Source organism: Macaca nemestrina, chromosome 5 (genome assembly GCF_043159975.1).
Source record: "Macaca nemestrina isolate mMacNem1 chromosome 5, mMacNem.hap1, whole genome shotgun sequence".
NCBI classification, from domain to species: Eukaryota; Metazoa; Chordata; class Mammalia; order Primates; family Cercopithecidae; genus Macaca; species Macaca nemestrina.
The window spans coordinates 70,435,983-70,453,679 of NC_092129.1; the positions used below are offsets into that span (position 1 = coordinate 70,435,983).

The window sequence follows — 17,697 nt, forward strand, 5'->3', positions numbered from 1 at the left end:
TAGCAAGAATCAAACAACCTCAGCTTTTCGTTTTTGGCTGAGCTGGACTCTTCTTGGCTGTGCCTATGGGAGACTTTTAGTATATTTTCTTCGGGGTTGTACCTTTCCCTTAGGGAGACAGGGATGTGGAGAGGAACAGCAGCAGCCGACTGAATAGAAATATGTCAGATGTATGTGAACTTGAAAATAAGTTGTGAAAGCTTAATCTCTTGCCGTAGTCGTAGACCAAATACTTTCCTCTTCTGGGCAAATTACAAGTGTTTGCATTTTGACTTGTTTACTAGGAACTTTGAATAAAGGTACACTGGGTGGTTTAGGGGACTAACATTTAAGCTCTGCTTTAAGTGGTGGTTTTAATAAAGCCATAGTTATTATAAAATTGGTGGCTAGGAAGCAACACTATTTAAGCAACAAATAGTATTTAAAAAGTATGTTTCTTTAGCTTACTTTCTAGGAATTTGGTCGTATGAATTATAATATTGAATGCCTACTTCTAGCAAATAACTTCTATGCATGAAACTTTTAGAATGCCCTTACGGCTCCTCTAACTTGACTTGATAGTCTTATGCCATTGTACTGTGGCCTCACTTGCTTATTTTCTCTTCCTCTCATCAAGAAAATTAAACTGCATTTGCGAATTTAACTTTATAGGAACAGCACTTCTTTAAATATTTGTGATCATTGCTGCCAAATCTACTTTTGTTTTTATTTTTGTTTTTGTTTTGAGATGGAGTCTTGCTCTTTTGCCATAATGGAGTACAGTGGCTCGATCTCGGCTCACTGCAACCTCCGCCTCCCAGGTTCAAGCGATTCTCCTGCCTCAGCCTCCCGAGTAGCTGGGGTTACAGGCGCACACCAAGCCCAGCTAATTTTGTATTTTTAGTAGAACCAGGGTTTCACCAAGTTGGCCAGGATGGTCTCGATCTCTTGACCTCGTGATCTGCCTGCCTCTGTCTCCCAAAGTGCTGGGATTATAGGCATGAGCCACCGCACCTGGCCTACATGTTTGTTTTTTTTTTAAAGCAACTACAGAATTTCTAGGACTTAAAATTTTCTCAGTGCAACTGCTCCTGCAAAGCCATGCACTCCTGTGTAATTTAAAAGAATGTGAAAGTTCAGCAATACTAAAATTATCTCTCACTTCCTATAGATTAGCTTGTTTTCTTTGAGATTTCCTTAAAATTTGCCCCCCAAGTTGACTTGGCTAACCTTTCTACCATTTACCCAGCTTGAAAGTTTATGCCATATCTCGAAACTATTAGTGAACAGACTGTACAAAATGAAAAAATTTAAAACACGAAAATCTCCATTTTTTTCCCCGAATCATTAATTTTTCTATGAATGGAATATGCAAATGTGTATTGTAGGGAGTCACAGCTTGGGGTGGTGCTTCTGAGATCATGACTTTTTTCTGAGTACTTTCTGGGTACAATATGATTTTTATCATATTCACTATTCGGTTAGTCGCATACTGAGATTCCTATGGTAAAAGAAGGTGGTCTAAAGTTTTAGCAGTCATTAAAGGTTAATAAACTTGGAACACTTGAGGGGGCCTTTAATAGTTGGCTCAGATAACCCCAACGGAATGATAAATGAATGGAAATAGTGGGAAGGACTAATTTTTAAGGCAAAATCAGATAATTGACTCTATTGCTTTCTGAATTTACTTTTCTTACAGTGTGGGTGTGGAGGATGTGGCAAAATTTTGCACTTTTTCCTGGTAATAAGAAAGTGCAGAGAAAATCTTAACTCCAAAAATTTAACAGCAAGAAATCTTATGTAGTGGAAGAAGTAAAAATGAAAGGGAGTTTCAGCTGTTTTTCCTCCGCAAGTTATTCTGATGGAGAAGATTCATAATCATCATCTTTAAATAGTTGTTCAGAATCTTGAAAAGCCATGAGGGCTTTAAAAATTGACAGTAAGGTGGTCGGGCGTGGTGGCTCACGCCTGTAATCCCAGCACTTTGGGAGGCTGAGGCGGGAGGATCATGAGGTCAGGAGTACGAGACTAGCCTGACCATCATGGTGAAACCTTGTCTCTACTAAAAATACAAAAATTAACCGGGCATGGTGGTGTGCATGTGTGATCCCAGCTACTCAGGAGGCTGAGGCAGAGAGAATTGCTTGAACCCGGGAGGCAGAGGTTGCAGTGAGCCGAGATTGTGCCACTGCCCTGCAGTCTGGTTAACAGAACGAGACTCCGCCTCAAAAAAAAAAAAAAAAATTTGACAGTAAGGTTTAGTGCAATCTGAAAGGTCTCTTGCGTCTTTGGGATTACTCACTTAAATACGATAGAAGGTTATTGTAGTTCTCTTTAGCGCTATGTGATTTTAGGAGGCGTGTGTTTAAATTTTACCATTTATTAACGGGACTGATGGCATTTTGTAGGAACTACTTAGGAATGAGTTTGCATTTCTGAAAGTAAGGAAAAGCTATCACTTAATACTATTATCCCCCCCGCCCCCCCCCCCACACACACACAACCCAGTTTACACAAACCACTAAAATGAATGCAGTGGAAATTGAATTATGAAATGATTGCTTATTCACATTACATACTGTTGCCATTCTTGGGGTCTCTTTCTCTCACATCTCATTTGCAATAAGTTAGCTTAGAAACAAGGAATAAGTGATGTGACACAATGATCATCCCCTTCCCCACTCAACTGTAAATGGCATGCCAGCAAAAAAAATCCCTTTTTTTTTTTTTTTTTTTTTGAGATGAAGTCTCACTCTGTCACCCAGGCTGGAGTGCAGTGGCTCGATCTCAGCTCACTGCAACCTCCACCTCCCAGGTTCAAGCAATTCTCCCTGCCTCAGCCTGCCAAGTAGCTGGGATTACAGGCGCCCACCACCACGCCCCACTAATGTTTGTATTTTTAGTAGAGACAAGGTTTCGCCATGTTGGCCAGGCTGGTCTTGAACTCCTGACTTCAGGTGATCCACCCTGCCTCAGCCTCCCAAAATGCTGGGATTACAAGCGTGAGCCACCACGCCTGGCCAAAAAAAAAAATGCTTTTTAAATTAAGCAAGTACCTTTTCTATTTTCTCTAAGTCACCCACATTACTGACACTGATAATACTGATAATATTGCAAACCGTCAAGTATCATGAGAAATAGGGACATCATTCTTTAAAGTAGAAACTGGGGGAGAATCAACATTCGTGTTAGTTCTAGATTATTTATAATGCACTTCCCGATGCAAATAATTTTTACAAGAGAAAAAAAATACCTCGCACATGGGTGTTTCCCATCTGCTATGGAGAGAGATTCCTTGTCAAGAGACTATGGAGACACGAAATTGATACTTTCACAACTGCTAGATTAATAACTACCACTTCCTGAGCGCCTAGTCTGGCAGGTGTTTCTCAGCACTTTGTGGACATTATCATGTATTCCTCACAAGAATCCTGCAAAAAGTGGTTCTGTAACCCCGTTTCTATCGCGAAAGCAAGTTTCTCATGATTTGATAATTACCCAAGGTTTCACAGCTAGTAAGGGCATAACTGTAGAGTACCTTGCAAAAGACCTCTTTCTCGTTGTGAAGATGCTAATACTTGTGTTAGTGACGTCCACATTCTTACATGCCCTCTCAGATGTTTAAGGGATCGTGAAACATCAATATAAAAACCAGGGATTGGGGCTGGACACTGTGGTTTATGCCTGTAATCTCAGCACTTTGGGAGGCCAAGGCAGGCGGATCGCTTGAGTCCAGGAGTTCGAGACCAGCATGGTCAACATAGGGGAGACCTCCTCTCTAAAAAAAATTAAAAATTTAGCTGGGCAATGTGGCCTGTGCCTGTAGTCCCAGTTACTTAGGAAGCTGAGGTAGGAGGATCACTTGTGCCACTGTATTCCAGCCTGAGCAACAGAGCAAGACCCTGTCCCCACCCCACCCCCCCAAAAAAAACACCAGGTCCAATGATGATGTCACCTATGTGCTTCTGTATGGGATTTTTGCTTCTATGAATTTGAATGTATCTCCGCTTGGAGGTTTTCTGGTTAATGAGCTTTAGAACAAGGGAAGTTGGGTGTGTAGCATATAAGGGATGGACTTAGAATGCAGAGAATTCCTGGAAAAATTCCAGGACAATGCTACGAATCTTGGGGGAAAGATAACTAGTTCCAGATGTCACTGTAAGCCGTCCTGATGTGCCTGGGGATGGGGAGCGCTGGTGAGACTAAGCCTGAAAAATGAACATGTCGTTTCTGCAATATCGTACTTCTTTTTCTCAACAAAAAATGATGGTGGTGGTGTCACTGAAACCTGATAGCTAAGGTTTGGATAAAAACAGTAACATTTTGTAATATGTAATCAACATATTCCTTTATGTTTTTTTCTTCTTTTAAGCCTCTAAAGTAAAAGAAAACAATGTATAATTTCTCTCTTAGTCGCTAAGTATTTGGAAAAGTGAGAAAAGAAAGACGATGCTCCAGGTTTTGAACACGTGGGCCGTCTCTACATTATATGGAGCTTGGGGCCAGGGAGCGCAGAGCCAGCAGGGAGCACTGTAGCTTAGCCCTTCTTGGGATCATGGAGCCTTTGCAGCTTTGGGGACGGGGAGATTATGGATATTTTCTAAAGGAAAATGTGTATTTGCACATACACATTATAGACCTGGACATTGATTTGATAAACTGGGATTCACAGACCATTTATCTGGAGACAAACCTAGGTTAATAGCAGGTAACACCTCAGTGTGAAACACTTCAGTAATTCTTGGCCAAAGTGAGATTTTTGTACATGAAATGATTTCAAGTTTTGGTTTCTTACTACATCACTAAAGATGCAACTTTTCATATATTTTCACATTTATTTGACTCCATTAATATTCCATAGACCTTTTTTTTTTTAACCTCAAAGTGGTTTGTTATGACAAAGCTGTTTAAAATTTTTTAATTTTAAATTTTAAAACAAGCTGTTTGTTATTATTAAACATGTGTTATAATTTTTTTTATAATGTAGTAATTGAGGATAGTTTATACTCTTAAAAATAGGGTGAAAGGTGTTCACTCCAGGAGGTATCTTTTGTTCTCTATTTCACTTTCCACACTTATTATTAAGAATAACTTTCGGCCGGGCGCGGTGGCTCAAGCCTGTAATCCCAGCACTTTGGGAGGCCGAGGCGGGCGGATCACGAGGTCAGGAGATCCAGACCATCCTGGCTAACACGGTGAAACCCCGTCTCTACTAAAAATACAAAAAACTAGCCGGGCGCGGTGGCGGGCGCCTGTAGTCCCAGCTACTCGGGAGGCTGAGGCAGGAGAATGGCCTAAACCCGGGAGGCGGAGCTTGCAGTGAGCTGAGATCCGGCCACTGCACTCCAGCCTGGGTGACAGAGCAAGACTCCGTCTCAAAAAAAAAAAAAAAAAAAAAAAAAAAAAAAAAAAAAAAAAGAATAACTTTCATTTATCTTAGAAAAACATAAAGCAAAAAGCCTACCCAAGGTCTTGGCAGTGGTAACTTCAAGTTATTTTTCCTTCCGGAATGTTGTAGCATGAAGTAGCTTCATCCGTATCCAGTCTTTATTTTTACTTCATCTTTTTAAAAGTTTTGTTTTGGAGTACAGTAGCATGATCATAGATCACTGCAGCCTGGAACTCCTGGGCTCAACGATCCTCCTGCCTCAGCCTCCCAAGCAGCTGGGACCCTACTGAGTAGCATGTCCAGCCCTACGTCTTTTTTTTTTTTTTTTTTTTTTTTTGAGACAGAGTCTCGCTCTTTCGCCAGGCTGGAGTGCAGTGGCATGATCTTAGCTCAATGCAACCTCCACCTCCCAGGTTCAAATGATTCTCCTGCCTCAGTCTCCTGAGTAGCTGGGATTACAGGTGCCCGCCACCACACCCGGCTAAATTTTTGTGTTTTTAGTAGAGATGGGGTTTCATCATGTTAGCCAGGATGGTGTCGATCTCCTGACCCTGTGATCCACCTGCCTTGGCCTCCCAAAGTGCTGGAATTACAGAGGTGAGCCACCACGCCCGGCCCAGCCCTGTGTCTTATATGCACTATATCCATGCAGAGATCCCTCCTTCTTGGGTATATTCAGAAAATTAAGTGAATGAAAGCTCTTTCTACAGCTTCTTTAAAATTATCTTATCTTTTCCAAGTAATATTTTCAGCATGTTGACCCTGTCTCACACAAGCATGTGATTAGGTGTCTCCATCCAGAAGAAGGGCATAGAAATATCTGGTTTCTGTAGTAATACTCTCTTGAGAAACAAGGCATGGATGATGTTGTTTCACTAATGATTGATGTCGAAAGACCTGTCAATCAAGACATGTATCACACATGGGTGTGTAGCCTGTTGGAAGGATTAGTCTTTTTTCCTGCCCTTTGAAGTGTCTACAGGGTGGGAAAAGATCAGTGACTAACAGGACAGTACGAAGACGGAGGTGCCTGTGAATTCAGGCTCCAGAGGCTTCTACAGGGGGCACACCGACCACTCCCTTTAACATTTTGGCCATCTTTGTGACCTAGTGGGATGCTGGAGTTGTTTCTAACTGAACCTCAGCACCAGTGAGTACCTGAGCACCACGATTGGGCTTTCTGGGCATCGGAGAGACTTGGGTGGATAGCCGCGTGTTTAAAAACAGCGGGATCATTCAGTCACACATGAGTTTAAAAACTACATTGTGTGGAGGCCGGGCGCGGTGGCTCACGCCTGTAATCCCAGCACTTTGGGAGGCTGAGACGGGCGGATCCTGAGGTCAGGAGATCGAGACCATCCTGGCTAACATGGTGAAACCCCGTCTCTACTAAAAAAATACAAAAAACTAGCCGGGCGAGGTGGCAGGCGCCTGTAGTCCCAGCTACTCGGGAGGCTGAGGCAGGAGAATGGTGTGAACCTGGGAGGCGGAGCTTACAGTGAGCTGAGATCCGGCCACCGCACTCCAGCCTGGGCGACAGAGCGAGACTCCGTCTCAAAAAAAAAAAAAAAAAAAAAAAAAAAAAACCTACATTGTGTGGAAAAGGCCACTCCAAAATCAAAGGAGGTTTTAGGGGCACCAAAAAGTGCATCCCCATATCAGTGATCCCAAATCAAAGATGGAGCTTTCGGCCAGGCGCGGTGGCTCACGCGTGTAATCCCAGCACTTTGGGAGGCCGAGGCGGGCGGATCACAAGGTCAGGAGATCGAGACCACGGTGAAACCCCGTCTCTACTAAAAATACAAAAAATTAGCCGGGCGCAGTGGCGGGCGCCTGTAGTCCCAGCTACTCAGGAGGCTGAGGCAGGAGAATGGCGTAAACCCAGGAGGCGGAGCTTGCAGTGAGCCGAGATCGCGCCACTGCACTCCAGCCTGGGCGACAGAGCGAGACTCCGTCTCAAAAAAACAACAACAACAACAACAAAAAAAGATGGAGCTTTCTGATCTTCCTCTTTGTAGCCAGTCAGACAAAGCTAAGGCAGATGAAAATTCCGTAGGAGTTTTGAATTAAAAGAAGCGCCCTAAAGGAAGGCTGTGATGACGTGTGGCTGTGAATGGATTCCACTGTGCCAGGCCTGCATGGGTGAGCACTGGCTGCCTGTCCTGGAAGCCCCCTCCATTATTTTTAGAGGCCTCTTATCAATCACTTACTCCCTTCACTCCCAGCAGTGGGAGTGGGTTGAGCCTCTGGTCTGAGCCTCTCCTGCCTGCTGCCCCCACATCTTTTAGACTGTTTTATAATGCATTTAACAGCCTCCCACGGTGCTCACTAAGCTGCAATCTTTAACTCATTCACAACCAGCATGCAGGGAGCACGTAAAAATAGTTTCTCAGGCCAGGTGCAATAGCTCACGCCTGTAATCCCAGCACATTGGGAGGCCGAGGCTAGCGGATCACCTGAGGTCAGGAGTTTGAGACCAACCTGGCCAACATGGCGAAACTCCGTCTCTACTAAAAATAAAAAATCAGCTAGGCATGGTGGCAAGCGCCTGTGGTCCCAACTACTCGGGAGGCTGAGGCAAGAAAATTGCTTGAACCCAGGAGGTGGAGGCTGCAGTGATTCGAGATCACACCACTACACTCTAGCCTGGGCAACGTAGCAAGACTGTGTCTCAAAAAAAAAAAAATTTTTTTTTTTCAAAGGTTTCTGCTAGCCACACACTAGAAGGGAATGATGATGGTCTTGTTTGGCAATCTTTACCAGCAGCAAGAAACTGGGAAATATGGGGGTGATTTTGGTGTATCATGTACAGTTGGGCTGGGGAAAACAAAAAAAAGTGAAGGAGATGGCCGGGCGCGGTGGCTCAAGCCTGTAATCCCAGCACTTTGGGAGGCCGAGACGGGCGGATCACAAGGTCAGGAGATCGAGACCATCCTGGCGAACCCGGTGAAACCCCGTCTCTACTAAAAAATACAAAAAAAACTAGCCGGGCGAGGTGGCAGGCGCCTGTAGTCCCAGCTACTCAGGAGGCTGAGGCAGGAGAATAGCGTGAACCCAGGAGGCGGAGCTTGCAGTGAGCTGAGATCACGCCACTGCACTCCAGCCTGGGTGACAGAGCGAGACCCCGTCTCAAAAAAAAAAAAAAAAAAAAAAGTGAAGGAGATGAGGAGGGGGAGGCCAGCACAGGAAGAAGGGTCCCGGCCACCTTTGAGCCATACTTGAGGTAAAGGACCTGCATCTGGCCAGGCTCTGTGGCTTATGTCTGTAATCCCAGCACTTTGGGAGGCTGAGGTGGGAGGATCGCTTGAGGCCAGGAGTTCAAGACTAGCCTGGGCAACATAGCGAGATCCTCCATCTCTACAAAAACAAAAACAGAAAAGGGATCTGCATCTTTACATGGTGCAAATAAAGAAAACTAGAAGATAGGGATTTAACTCGAGACATATTATGTGCCTCTTTTCTCCCCTTGAAATGTTGATGTTGGAAGTCAAGGTGTTAAAAATAGGCACAATGTCACATTCAACTTTACAGGATTTGAAAGTGCATCTCGGCTGGGCGCGGTGGCTCATGCCTGTAATCCCAACACTTTAGGAGGCTGAGGCAGGTGGATCACTTGAGGCAGTAGTTCGAAACCAGCCTGGCCAACATGGCGAAACCCTGTCTCTACTAAAAATACAAAAATTAGCCGGGTGTGGTGGCGGGCACCTGTAGTCCCAGCTTCGCAGGAGGCTGAGACAGGAGAACCGCTGGAACACTGGAGGCAGAGGCTGCAGAGAGCCGAGATCACGCCATTATACTCCAGCCTGGGCAACAGAGCAAGACTCCGTCTCAAAAAAAATAAAAAAGAGTGCATCTCAATTTTTTTTTTTTTTTTTTTGAAACGGAATAGTTGTCGCCCAGGCTGGAGTGCAGTGGTAGGATCTCCACTGCAAGCTCCACCGCCCGGGTTCACGCCATTCTCCTGCCTCAGCCTCCTGGAACTAAAGGAGTCCGCCACCATGTTTGGCTAATTTTTACTAAGAGACAGGGTTTCTCCGTGTTAGCCAGGATGGTCTTGATCTCCTGACCTCGTGATCCACCCGCCTCGGCCTCCCAGAGTGCTGGGGTTACAGACGTGAGCCACTGCACCCAATCTTCAACTTTTTGTATGTGATTTTCAGTGACTTCTGGTGGTGAAAATCAAGAGGTTTCTGGTTCAGCAGAGCTGAAAGCTGTTCAATACCGCCCTCTTCTGTCCAAAACTCATTCAGGCATTTGGACAATGATTTTCTACTCGGGAATGTTTGTGAGGAAGGATGATGGTGAAGATTTGACATTATCTAACCATGGGGACAGAAAAACAAATTTTGCAGCCATTAGGTCTTAGTTTTAAAGACTCTGTTCAGAAAACAAAACAAATAGTGATTATCTGGATGTTGTCCTTATGAAAAGTTTTCCCTATTCTCTGTGTTTTTAAAGTTGTCTACAATTTATACTGATTATGTTTGGAATTGGCAAAAAGTAATGAAAATTAAAGTTTTATTTTTATAGAAAGCCAACTGATACGTCATCCTCATAACCAGCCTTAGTGTCCTCACCTATAATGTAAGCAACTTATGTTATAGGTGAGGACACTAAGAACAGAGATTTTCATTTTCTTTTTATTTCACTTTTTTTTTTTTTTTTTTTTTTTTTTTTTTTTTTTTTTTTTTTTTTGAGATGGAGACTCACTCTGTTACCCAGGCTAGAGTGCAGTGGCACGATCTCCACTCATTGTAACCTCCACCTTGCGGGTTCAAGCTATCCTCCTGCCTCAGCCTCCTAAGTAGCTGGGATTACAAGCATGTACCACCACGCCCAGCTAGCTTTTGTATTTTTAGTAGAGACAGGGTTTGACTGTGTTGCCCAAAGCTGGTCTCAGACTCCTGACCCCAAAGTGATCCTCCTGCCTCGGCCTCTCAAAGTGCTGGGATTACAGCCCTGTGAGCCGCTGTACCTGGCCTTATTTTTAGTTTAGCTTCAGGGATACGTGTATAGGTTTGTTACATGGATATATTGCATAATGGTGAAGTTTGGGCTCTTGTGTACCCATCACAGGAGTGGTGAACATTGTACTCAATAGTATATTTCAACGCTCACTTCCCTCCCACCTTCCCTCCCTTTTAGAGTCCCCAGTGTCTATTATTTCCATCTTTATGTCCCTGTGTACTCATTGGTTAACTACCATTTATGAGAATACGCAGCATTTTACTTTCTGAGTTATTTTACTTAGGTTTATGGCCTCCAGATCCTTCCATGTTGCTGCAAGGGACATGATTTCTTTCTTTTTTATGGCTGCATATATTCCATGGTGTATGTGGACCACGTTTTCTTTATCCAGTCAAACTTTGGACACTTGGGTTGGTTCTATGACTTTGCTAGTGTGAATAGTGCTGCAAGAAGCATGTATCTTTTTGATAAATTGATTTTATCTCTCTTGGGTAGGTGCCAAATAATGGATTGCTGTGTGGAATGGTAGTTCTGTTTTTTGTTCCTTGAGAAATCTCCATAGTGTTTTCTATAGCTCTCTTACTAATTTACATTTCCACTGGCAACGTATACACGTTCCCTTTTCTCCACATCTGTGCCAACATCTGCTGTTTTTTGACTTTTTAATAATAGCTATTCTGGCTAGGCGCAGTGACTCACATCTATAATCCCAGCACTTTGGGAGGCTGAGGCAGGTGGATCACCTGAGGTCAGGAGTTCGAGACCAGCCTGGCCAACATGGTGAAACCCCGTCTCTACTAAAAATATAAAAATTAGCCAGGCGTAGTGGCGTGCGACTGTAGTCCCAGCTACTCGGGAGGCTAAGACAGAATTGCGTGAACCCAGGAGGCGGAGGTTGCAGTGAACTGAGATCGCGCCATTACACTGCAACCTAGCCGACAGAGCGAGACTCCGTCTCAAAATAAATAAATAATAAAAAATAGCCATTCTGACTGGTGCAAGATTGTGGTTTTAAATTGCATTTCTCTGATAGTGATGCTGAGAATGTTTTCATATGTTTCTTTGCTGTTTGTATGTCTTCTTTGGAGAAATGTCTAAGAACAGAGATTTTTAGGAAACTTGCCCAAGGGCCCAGTGCTAGTAAGTGTTACAACTAAAATTTAAACCCCTCTGCCTGAATTCTTTTTCTCTCTTCGGTGGGAGAAAGTTAACTCGTTTTCCTGTTATTTAATACAATATAAAATTTATATTATGGTATGTAATGTGAAGGAAATATCTGATATCCTCCTCTAAAATCAGGTCGGGTAAATCATCACTCTACATTTTGTTGTTTTCTATAATTTTTAGTAGTTATCTGCAATTCCGAGTGCATTCTTCCAAGTGATTTTTTTAAAAAAAAGTAATTTCAGGCCAGTTCCCGTGGCTCACGCCTGTAATCTCAGCACTTTGAGAGGCCGAGGCAGGTAGATCACCCGAGGTCAGGAGTTCGAGAGCAGCCTGGCCAATATGGTGAAACCCCATCTCTGCTAAAAATACAAAAAATTAGCTGGGCGTGGGGGTGGGCGCCTGTAATCCCAGCTACTTGGGAGGCTGGGACAGAAGAATCGCTTGAACCTGGGAGGCGGAGGTTGCAGTGAGCTGAGATCGTGCCATTGCACTCCAGGCTGGGCAACAAGAGCGAGTTTCTGTATCAAAAACAAAAAACAAAAAGATAACTGTAAACATTCAGAAAGTTGGAAAACTAAAATGAATACATAGAACACCCATACTGTTTACTCAGATTCACCTAACCCAAATAGTGGAATATTGTCAACATTTTCCCTAACTTGCTGTATTTACTCTCTTTTTGTTGGAAAACAAAACAAACCTCAGTCCACAGGTTTCTGTTATAACTCACATAGGCATGAGATATATTAATAAATTCACTGAAGAAGGCCGGGCACAGTGGCTCACACCTGTAATCCCAGCATTTTGGGAGGCTGAGGAGGATTGCTTTGAGCTCAGGAGTTCAAGGCCAGCCATGGTGAAACCCCTGTGTCTACTAAAAATACAAAAATTAGCCAGGCGTTGGTGACTCACGCCTGTATTCCCAGCTACTTGGGAGGCTGAGGCTGGAGAATCGCTTGAGCCCTGGAAACGGAGGCTGCAGTGAGCCAAGGTGACACCATGGTACTCCTGCCTGAGTGATAGAGGGACACCTTGTCTCAAAAAAAATTAGGGAAGCATTTGAAAGTAAGTTGTATACATCATTTTACCCCTAAATATTTCAGTGTGTATTTTCCAAGAATAGGGATATTCCCTTTCATAACCATAGTATAGATATTGACGGTTATCAATATCATACATTTAAGTTATTACAGAACTTTTCTATAATCTGCTTCTAATTTTGTCAGTTAATCTAATTATGTCCCTTTTAAAGCATTCCTCTTTGTATTCCAAGATCCACCCTAGGGTCAGAGATTTTGTGTTGTCATGTCTTTTTAGTTTCTTTTAATCTGGAAGACTTCTATAGCTTTTGTCTTTTAGACTTTGATATATTCAAAGCATAAGTTCTCTCCCCATTTCTACTCATTCTTTATTTGATGTTTCTTTTGCCTAAATCAATTTAGGTTACTCATTCTTTTTTTTTTTCTCCCTGAGACGAAGTCTTGCTCTCTTGCCCAGGCTGAAGTGCAGTGGTGTGATCTCGGTTTACTGCAACCTCCGCCTCCCGGGTTTAAGCGATTCTCCCACGTCAGCCTCCTGAGTAGCTGGGACTCCAGGCACCCACCACCATGCCTGGCTAATTTTTGTGTTTTTAGTAGAGACTGGGTTTCGCCATGTTGGCCAGGCTGGTCTCAAACTCCTGACTTGAGGTGATCCGCCTACCTCGCACCCCCAAAGTGCTGGGATTACAGGCATGAGCCACTGCACCTGGCCGTAGGTTACTCATTGTAAGCCAGAATCCTGCAGAGGTGATGTTGTGTCCTTCTCAGGGTATTGCACTCAGTGTCCATCTGTCCCTTGTAGACTGATGTTAAGGTGTTGTCCGATTTCTCCACTGTAGAATTGGGTGTTTCTCCCTCCTTTTCAACAATAAGCATGTAAACATCCTGCCCCTCTCCTCCATTTAGCACTTTGGCACCATTGATTCTTGCTTTATCCAGCTTTCACTTTGATGGTTGTAAAGTGATGATCGGGTGATCTTTTGAATCGCTATCTGTGAGTGGGTGGGTAGGATGTATGCACTGTTTCCTTTTCAAAAAGATGCATGACTGTAACTATGAATAAACTCTGCCTTTCACACTGAAATAGAATTCAAATTGCTGTCCACATTAGACATAAAGCAGTTTTTCCATCTAAGTGTAGGAGTTGACATATCGAAATACTTGTTCTTGCCATAAGTGGTGCTTATGAACTATAAAAAGTTATAATGATTTATGGAAAATAAGTATGTTTATGCTTTAAAAGGGTATGAAATTGACTTTTCTTTCAAAAAGACAAACTCTGTATTTTGCTCCTTTAGTGCCTTCACTCTAAGCACTCCCTAGCCAGCCTTTGGCCCTCCTGAGATACCACACACCTATATGATGTTGGTCAAGTCATATGACCGTTTTTAAAAACAGACTATTTTTAAGAGTAGTTTCAGGTTCACAGCAAAATTGAGTGGAGAGTTCAAAGAATTCCCATGTGTCCCTTGACCCATCACCTACACAGCCTCCCCCAGCCCTTATCAACATTCCCCACCAGAATGGGTTGTTTGTTACAATCAATGAACCTACACTGATACATGGTTATCACCCAAAGTCCAAAGTTTACATTAGGGCTCACTCTTGGTGGCATACTTTCTGTGGGTTTGGGCCAATACATAATGATGTGTACCCGCCATGACAGCGTCATGTAGAATGGATTCACTGCCATAAAAATCATCTGTGCTTCCTCCCCCCAGCCCCTGGCAACTACTGCTCTTTTTACTGTCTCTATAGTTTTGCCTTTTTCAGAATGTCATATAGTTGGAATCATACATTGTGTATCTTCCTCCGAGTGTCTTCTTTTGCTTAGCTATATAAAGTTCCCTCCACGTCTTTTCATGGCCTGATAACTAATTTTTCTTTCTTTTTTTTTCTTTTTTGAGATGGAGTCTCACTCTGTTACCCAGGCTGGACAGTGCAGTGGCACGATCTCAGCTCACTGCAAGCCCCGCCTCCTGGGTTCAAGCAATTCTCTGTCTCAGCCTTCCGAGTAGCTGGGATTACAGGTGCCCACCATCATGCCTGGCTAATTTTTGTACTTTTTTTTAGTAGAGACGGGGTTTCACCATCTTGGCCAGGCTGGTCTTGAACTCATGACCTCGCAATCCACCCACCTCGGCCTCCCAAAGTGCTGGGATTACAGGCATGAGCCACCGCACCCAGCCAACTCATTTCTTTTTAGTACTGAATAATATTCCGTTGTCTGGATGTACCATACTTTATCCACTCACCTATTGAAGGACATCTGATTGCTTCCAAGTTTTGGCACTTATGCATAAAGCTGCTGTAAACATCTGTGTGCAGATGTTTTGTGTGGACATAAATATTCATTTGGGTGAATAGCAGGGAGCATGATTGCCAGATCATATGGTAAGAGTATATTCAGTATGAAAAGAAGCCGTAGACTGTCCTCCCAAGTGGCTGTCCATCTGCATTCTCACAGATGACTATTTTTGAAGTCCCAGTTGGTAGGAGCAGGTGAGCTCCACCTTCTATCCCGCAAGGCTCTATAAGTGATGGCTTTGTAATGGGAACTTGACTGATACCCTCAATCTTGTGCTAATACTCAAGAACTTAAAGCTCTTTACAACCCAGCCAAACCCACAAGCAGATTCCGCCATGCCTTGGCCATTGCCAGACAAAACCCCTTTGTGTTTTTGCTTGATTTTCATCCTTCTGTGACATTGATATTTCAGGCCAGGCTAGTTGTTTTGCAGAACGTCCTTCATTGCAGATTTGTCTGATTGTTTCCTCGTGATTAGATGCCGTTAAACATTTTGATCAGCAGTGCTACAAAGATGAATTCTTGTCCTTCTGAGTGCCTCACATCAGGAAGCACGATGGCATCTGTTCCATTATCCAGGATAAGTCTGATCCCTTGGTTAAAGTGGTGCCTGCCAGATTTCTCCATTGTCGAGGTCCTTTTTGTTTGTTTTTGGGGTTTTTTGGGGTGTTTTTTTTTGTTTGTTTGTTTGTTTTTGAGACAGTCTTGCCCTGTCTCCCAGGCTGGAATGCAGTGGCGCGATCTGGGCTCACTGCAACCTCCGCCTCCCCGGTGCAACCGATTCTCCTGCCTCAGCCTTCCGAGTAGCTGGAATTACAGACATGTGCTGCCGCCCCCGGCTAATTTGTTTGTATTTTTAGCAGACATGGGGGTTCACCATGTTGGCCAGGCTGGTCTCGTACTCCTGACCTCAGGCGATCCGCCCGCTTTGGCCTCCCAAAGTGCTGGGATTACAGGCGTGAGCCACCGCGCCAGGCCTCGAGGCCTTTTTTTTTTTTTTTTTTTTTTGAAATTAAGTGTTGCCGGGCGCGGTGGCTCAAGCCTGTAATCCCAGCACTTTGGGAGGCTGAGGTGGGCGGATCACGAGGTCAGGAGATCGAGACCATCCTGGCTAACACGTTGAAACCCCATCTGTACTAAAAAATACAAAAAACTAGCTGGGCGAGGTGGCGGGTGCCTGTAGTCCCAGCTACTCGGGAGGCTGAGGCAGGAGAATGGCATGAACCCGGGAGGCAAAGCTTGCAGTGAGCTGAGATCCGGCCACTGCCCTCCAGCCTGGGCGACAGAGCGAGACTCCGTCTCAAAAAAAAAAAAAAAAAAAAAAAAAAAGAAAAGAAATTAAGTGTCAGGGATGTTCAGCAGCGGCTTGGCAGTTGGTTAGCAGGATGGTTTTCGGCCTCAGCGGGCTTGGGTTTGAAGAGACCCCACTGGGGCGGTCCGCAGGATCCCCGGGGGTTTCTGGGGAGGCTGAGGGCTGGCGCCGGGCGCGGGGAGGCTGCGTCCTTTGTGACGTTAGCGGCAGGCCCCGGGTCCCAGGCTTTCGCGAGCTATGGCAGCCGGCAGGGGCGCGCTGGGCCTCGCGGGCCGCTGTTGGGCTGCCCCTGCCGGCGGGCTGCGCGCGCCATGCCCTGGTGGAGTAAACTCTGCAGTGAGTAGCACGTGCCCCCCCAGCGGCCGTTCGCCCCGCGGCGATGGCGGACACGGAATCCCGAGGGCCACCAACTGTCCCTTAGGACCGGCCCGAGATGGGTGTGTGGGTTTTCCAGCCTCCTTCCTTCCCGTCCCAGGCTTGGGAAAGCCTCTCTACTGGCCAAGGCGCACAGGGACAGGTCGAGAAGGGCCTGCGACCGTGGCATCCCAGCCCAGGCTGCAGAGCCGCCTGCTGCCCTTGATCTTGCCCCAGGCCCCCAGCCCCAGAAAGGCAAGGCCTTTCTGGGTCCCGTGACACAGGTGCCAAAACGCTCTGCGATAGCAGCCTACCTCCAACAGGGAGATGTGAGGGGAACACTTTCACACAGCCGCAACCCCAGGGATGCCCCAGGGTGGGCCCCACTTCCTGCCACCCAGAGGACACCCCCCGGAAGATTCTGGCTTGAAAGGGGAGTCAGGGGGTTGGAGTGGACATGGCTGTGGCTGCGGTCACCTGGGGAGGTGGGCGGCAGGGCAGGTCGAGGATAACCCAGGCCTCAAAAAGTCACCAGGATTTAGCAAAGTTGCCCTCACTGTGAGGCCTGGAGGCCGGCAGAGTGTGGGGCGCAGAACAGAATGGAACAGGCCTCAGCACTTGGGCTGCACCATGGGGAGTGTGGAGCCGAGTGATGGGGCAGGCTGGGAAGTGCGGTCTATGATTCAATTCGGGTTCCAAGCCCGATTGCATGTGTTTTGGGGTCAGGATCTCAACAGCACGGGTACACATATAGGTACCTGCCAGGCTAGGTAGGTTAGAAGACTATTCTCTAGGCCCTGGAGCCATTAGGAGTCGACAGCCTGGTGATGTGATAGAAGCGGTATTTTAGGAGGCCCTGCTTAGCAGGTACCTTGTATGGAGTGTGTAGATTGCCCCAGCACAGAGGGTACCTGGAAGCCGAAATGAGGGTGAAGCACAAAGCACGGAGGCATCAGAAGGTTGTTCTGACAATTGTAGCTCTTAGGATTACTTAGGTCAAAAGAGACTGCAGACTAGTTGACCAGTTACAACTTAACATTTTTATTTTTCTTTTTGAGACGGAGTCTCGCTTTGTCACCCAGGCTCGAGTGCAGTGGTGTGATCTCGGCTGACTGCAAGCTCCACCTCCCAGGTTCACACCATTCTCCTGCCTCAGCCTCCTGAGTAACTGGGGCTACAG

General features: G+C 45.3%; 1 protein-coding gene across 5 annotated transcripts in view; it reads left to right on the forward strand.

Annotated features, from left to right (window-relative positions):
* LOC105489035 (A-kinase anchoring protein 12) overlaps positions 1 to 17,697 on the forward strand; it is a 122,166-nt gene that overhangs the window by 90,081 nt on the left and 14,388 nt on the right. The window contains exon 1 of one of the 5 annotated variants that reach the window (XM_011753606.2): positions 16,354 to 16,499. The exons of 3 other annotated variants lie outside the window; for them this stretch is intronic. In XM_011753606.2, coding sequence (XP_011751908.2) covers positions 16,475 to 16,499 — 25 coding nt within the window. In that variant the 5' untranslated portion in view covers positions 16,354 to 16,474. Of the gene's footprint in view, positions 1 to 16,353; positions 16,601 to 17,697 lie in introns of those variants that run through there. One more of the 5 variants, XM_011753607.2, reaches the window with a different exon arrangement.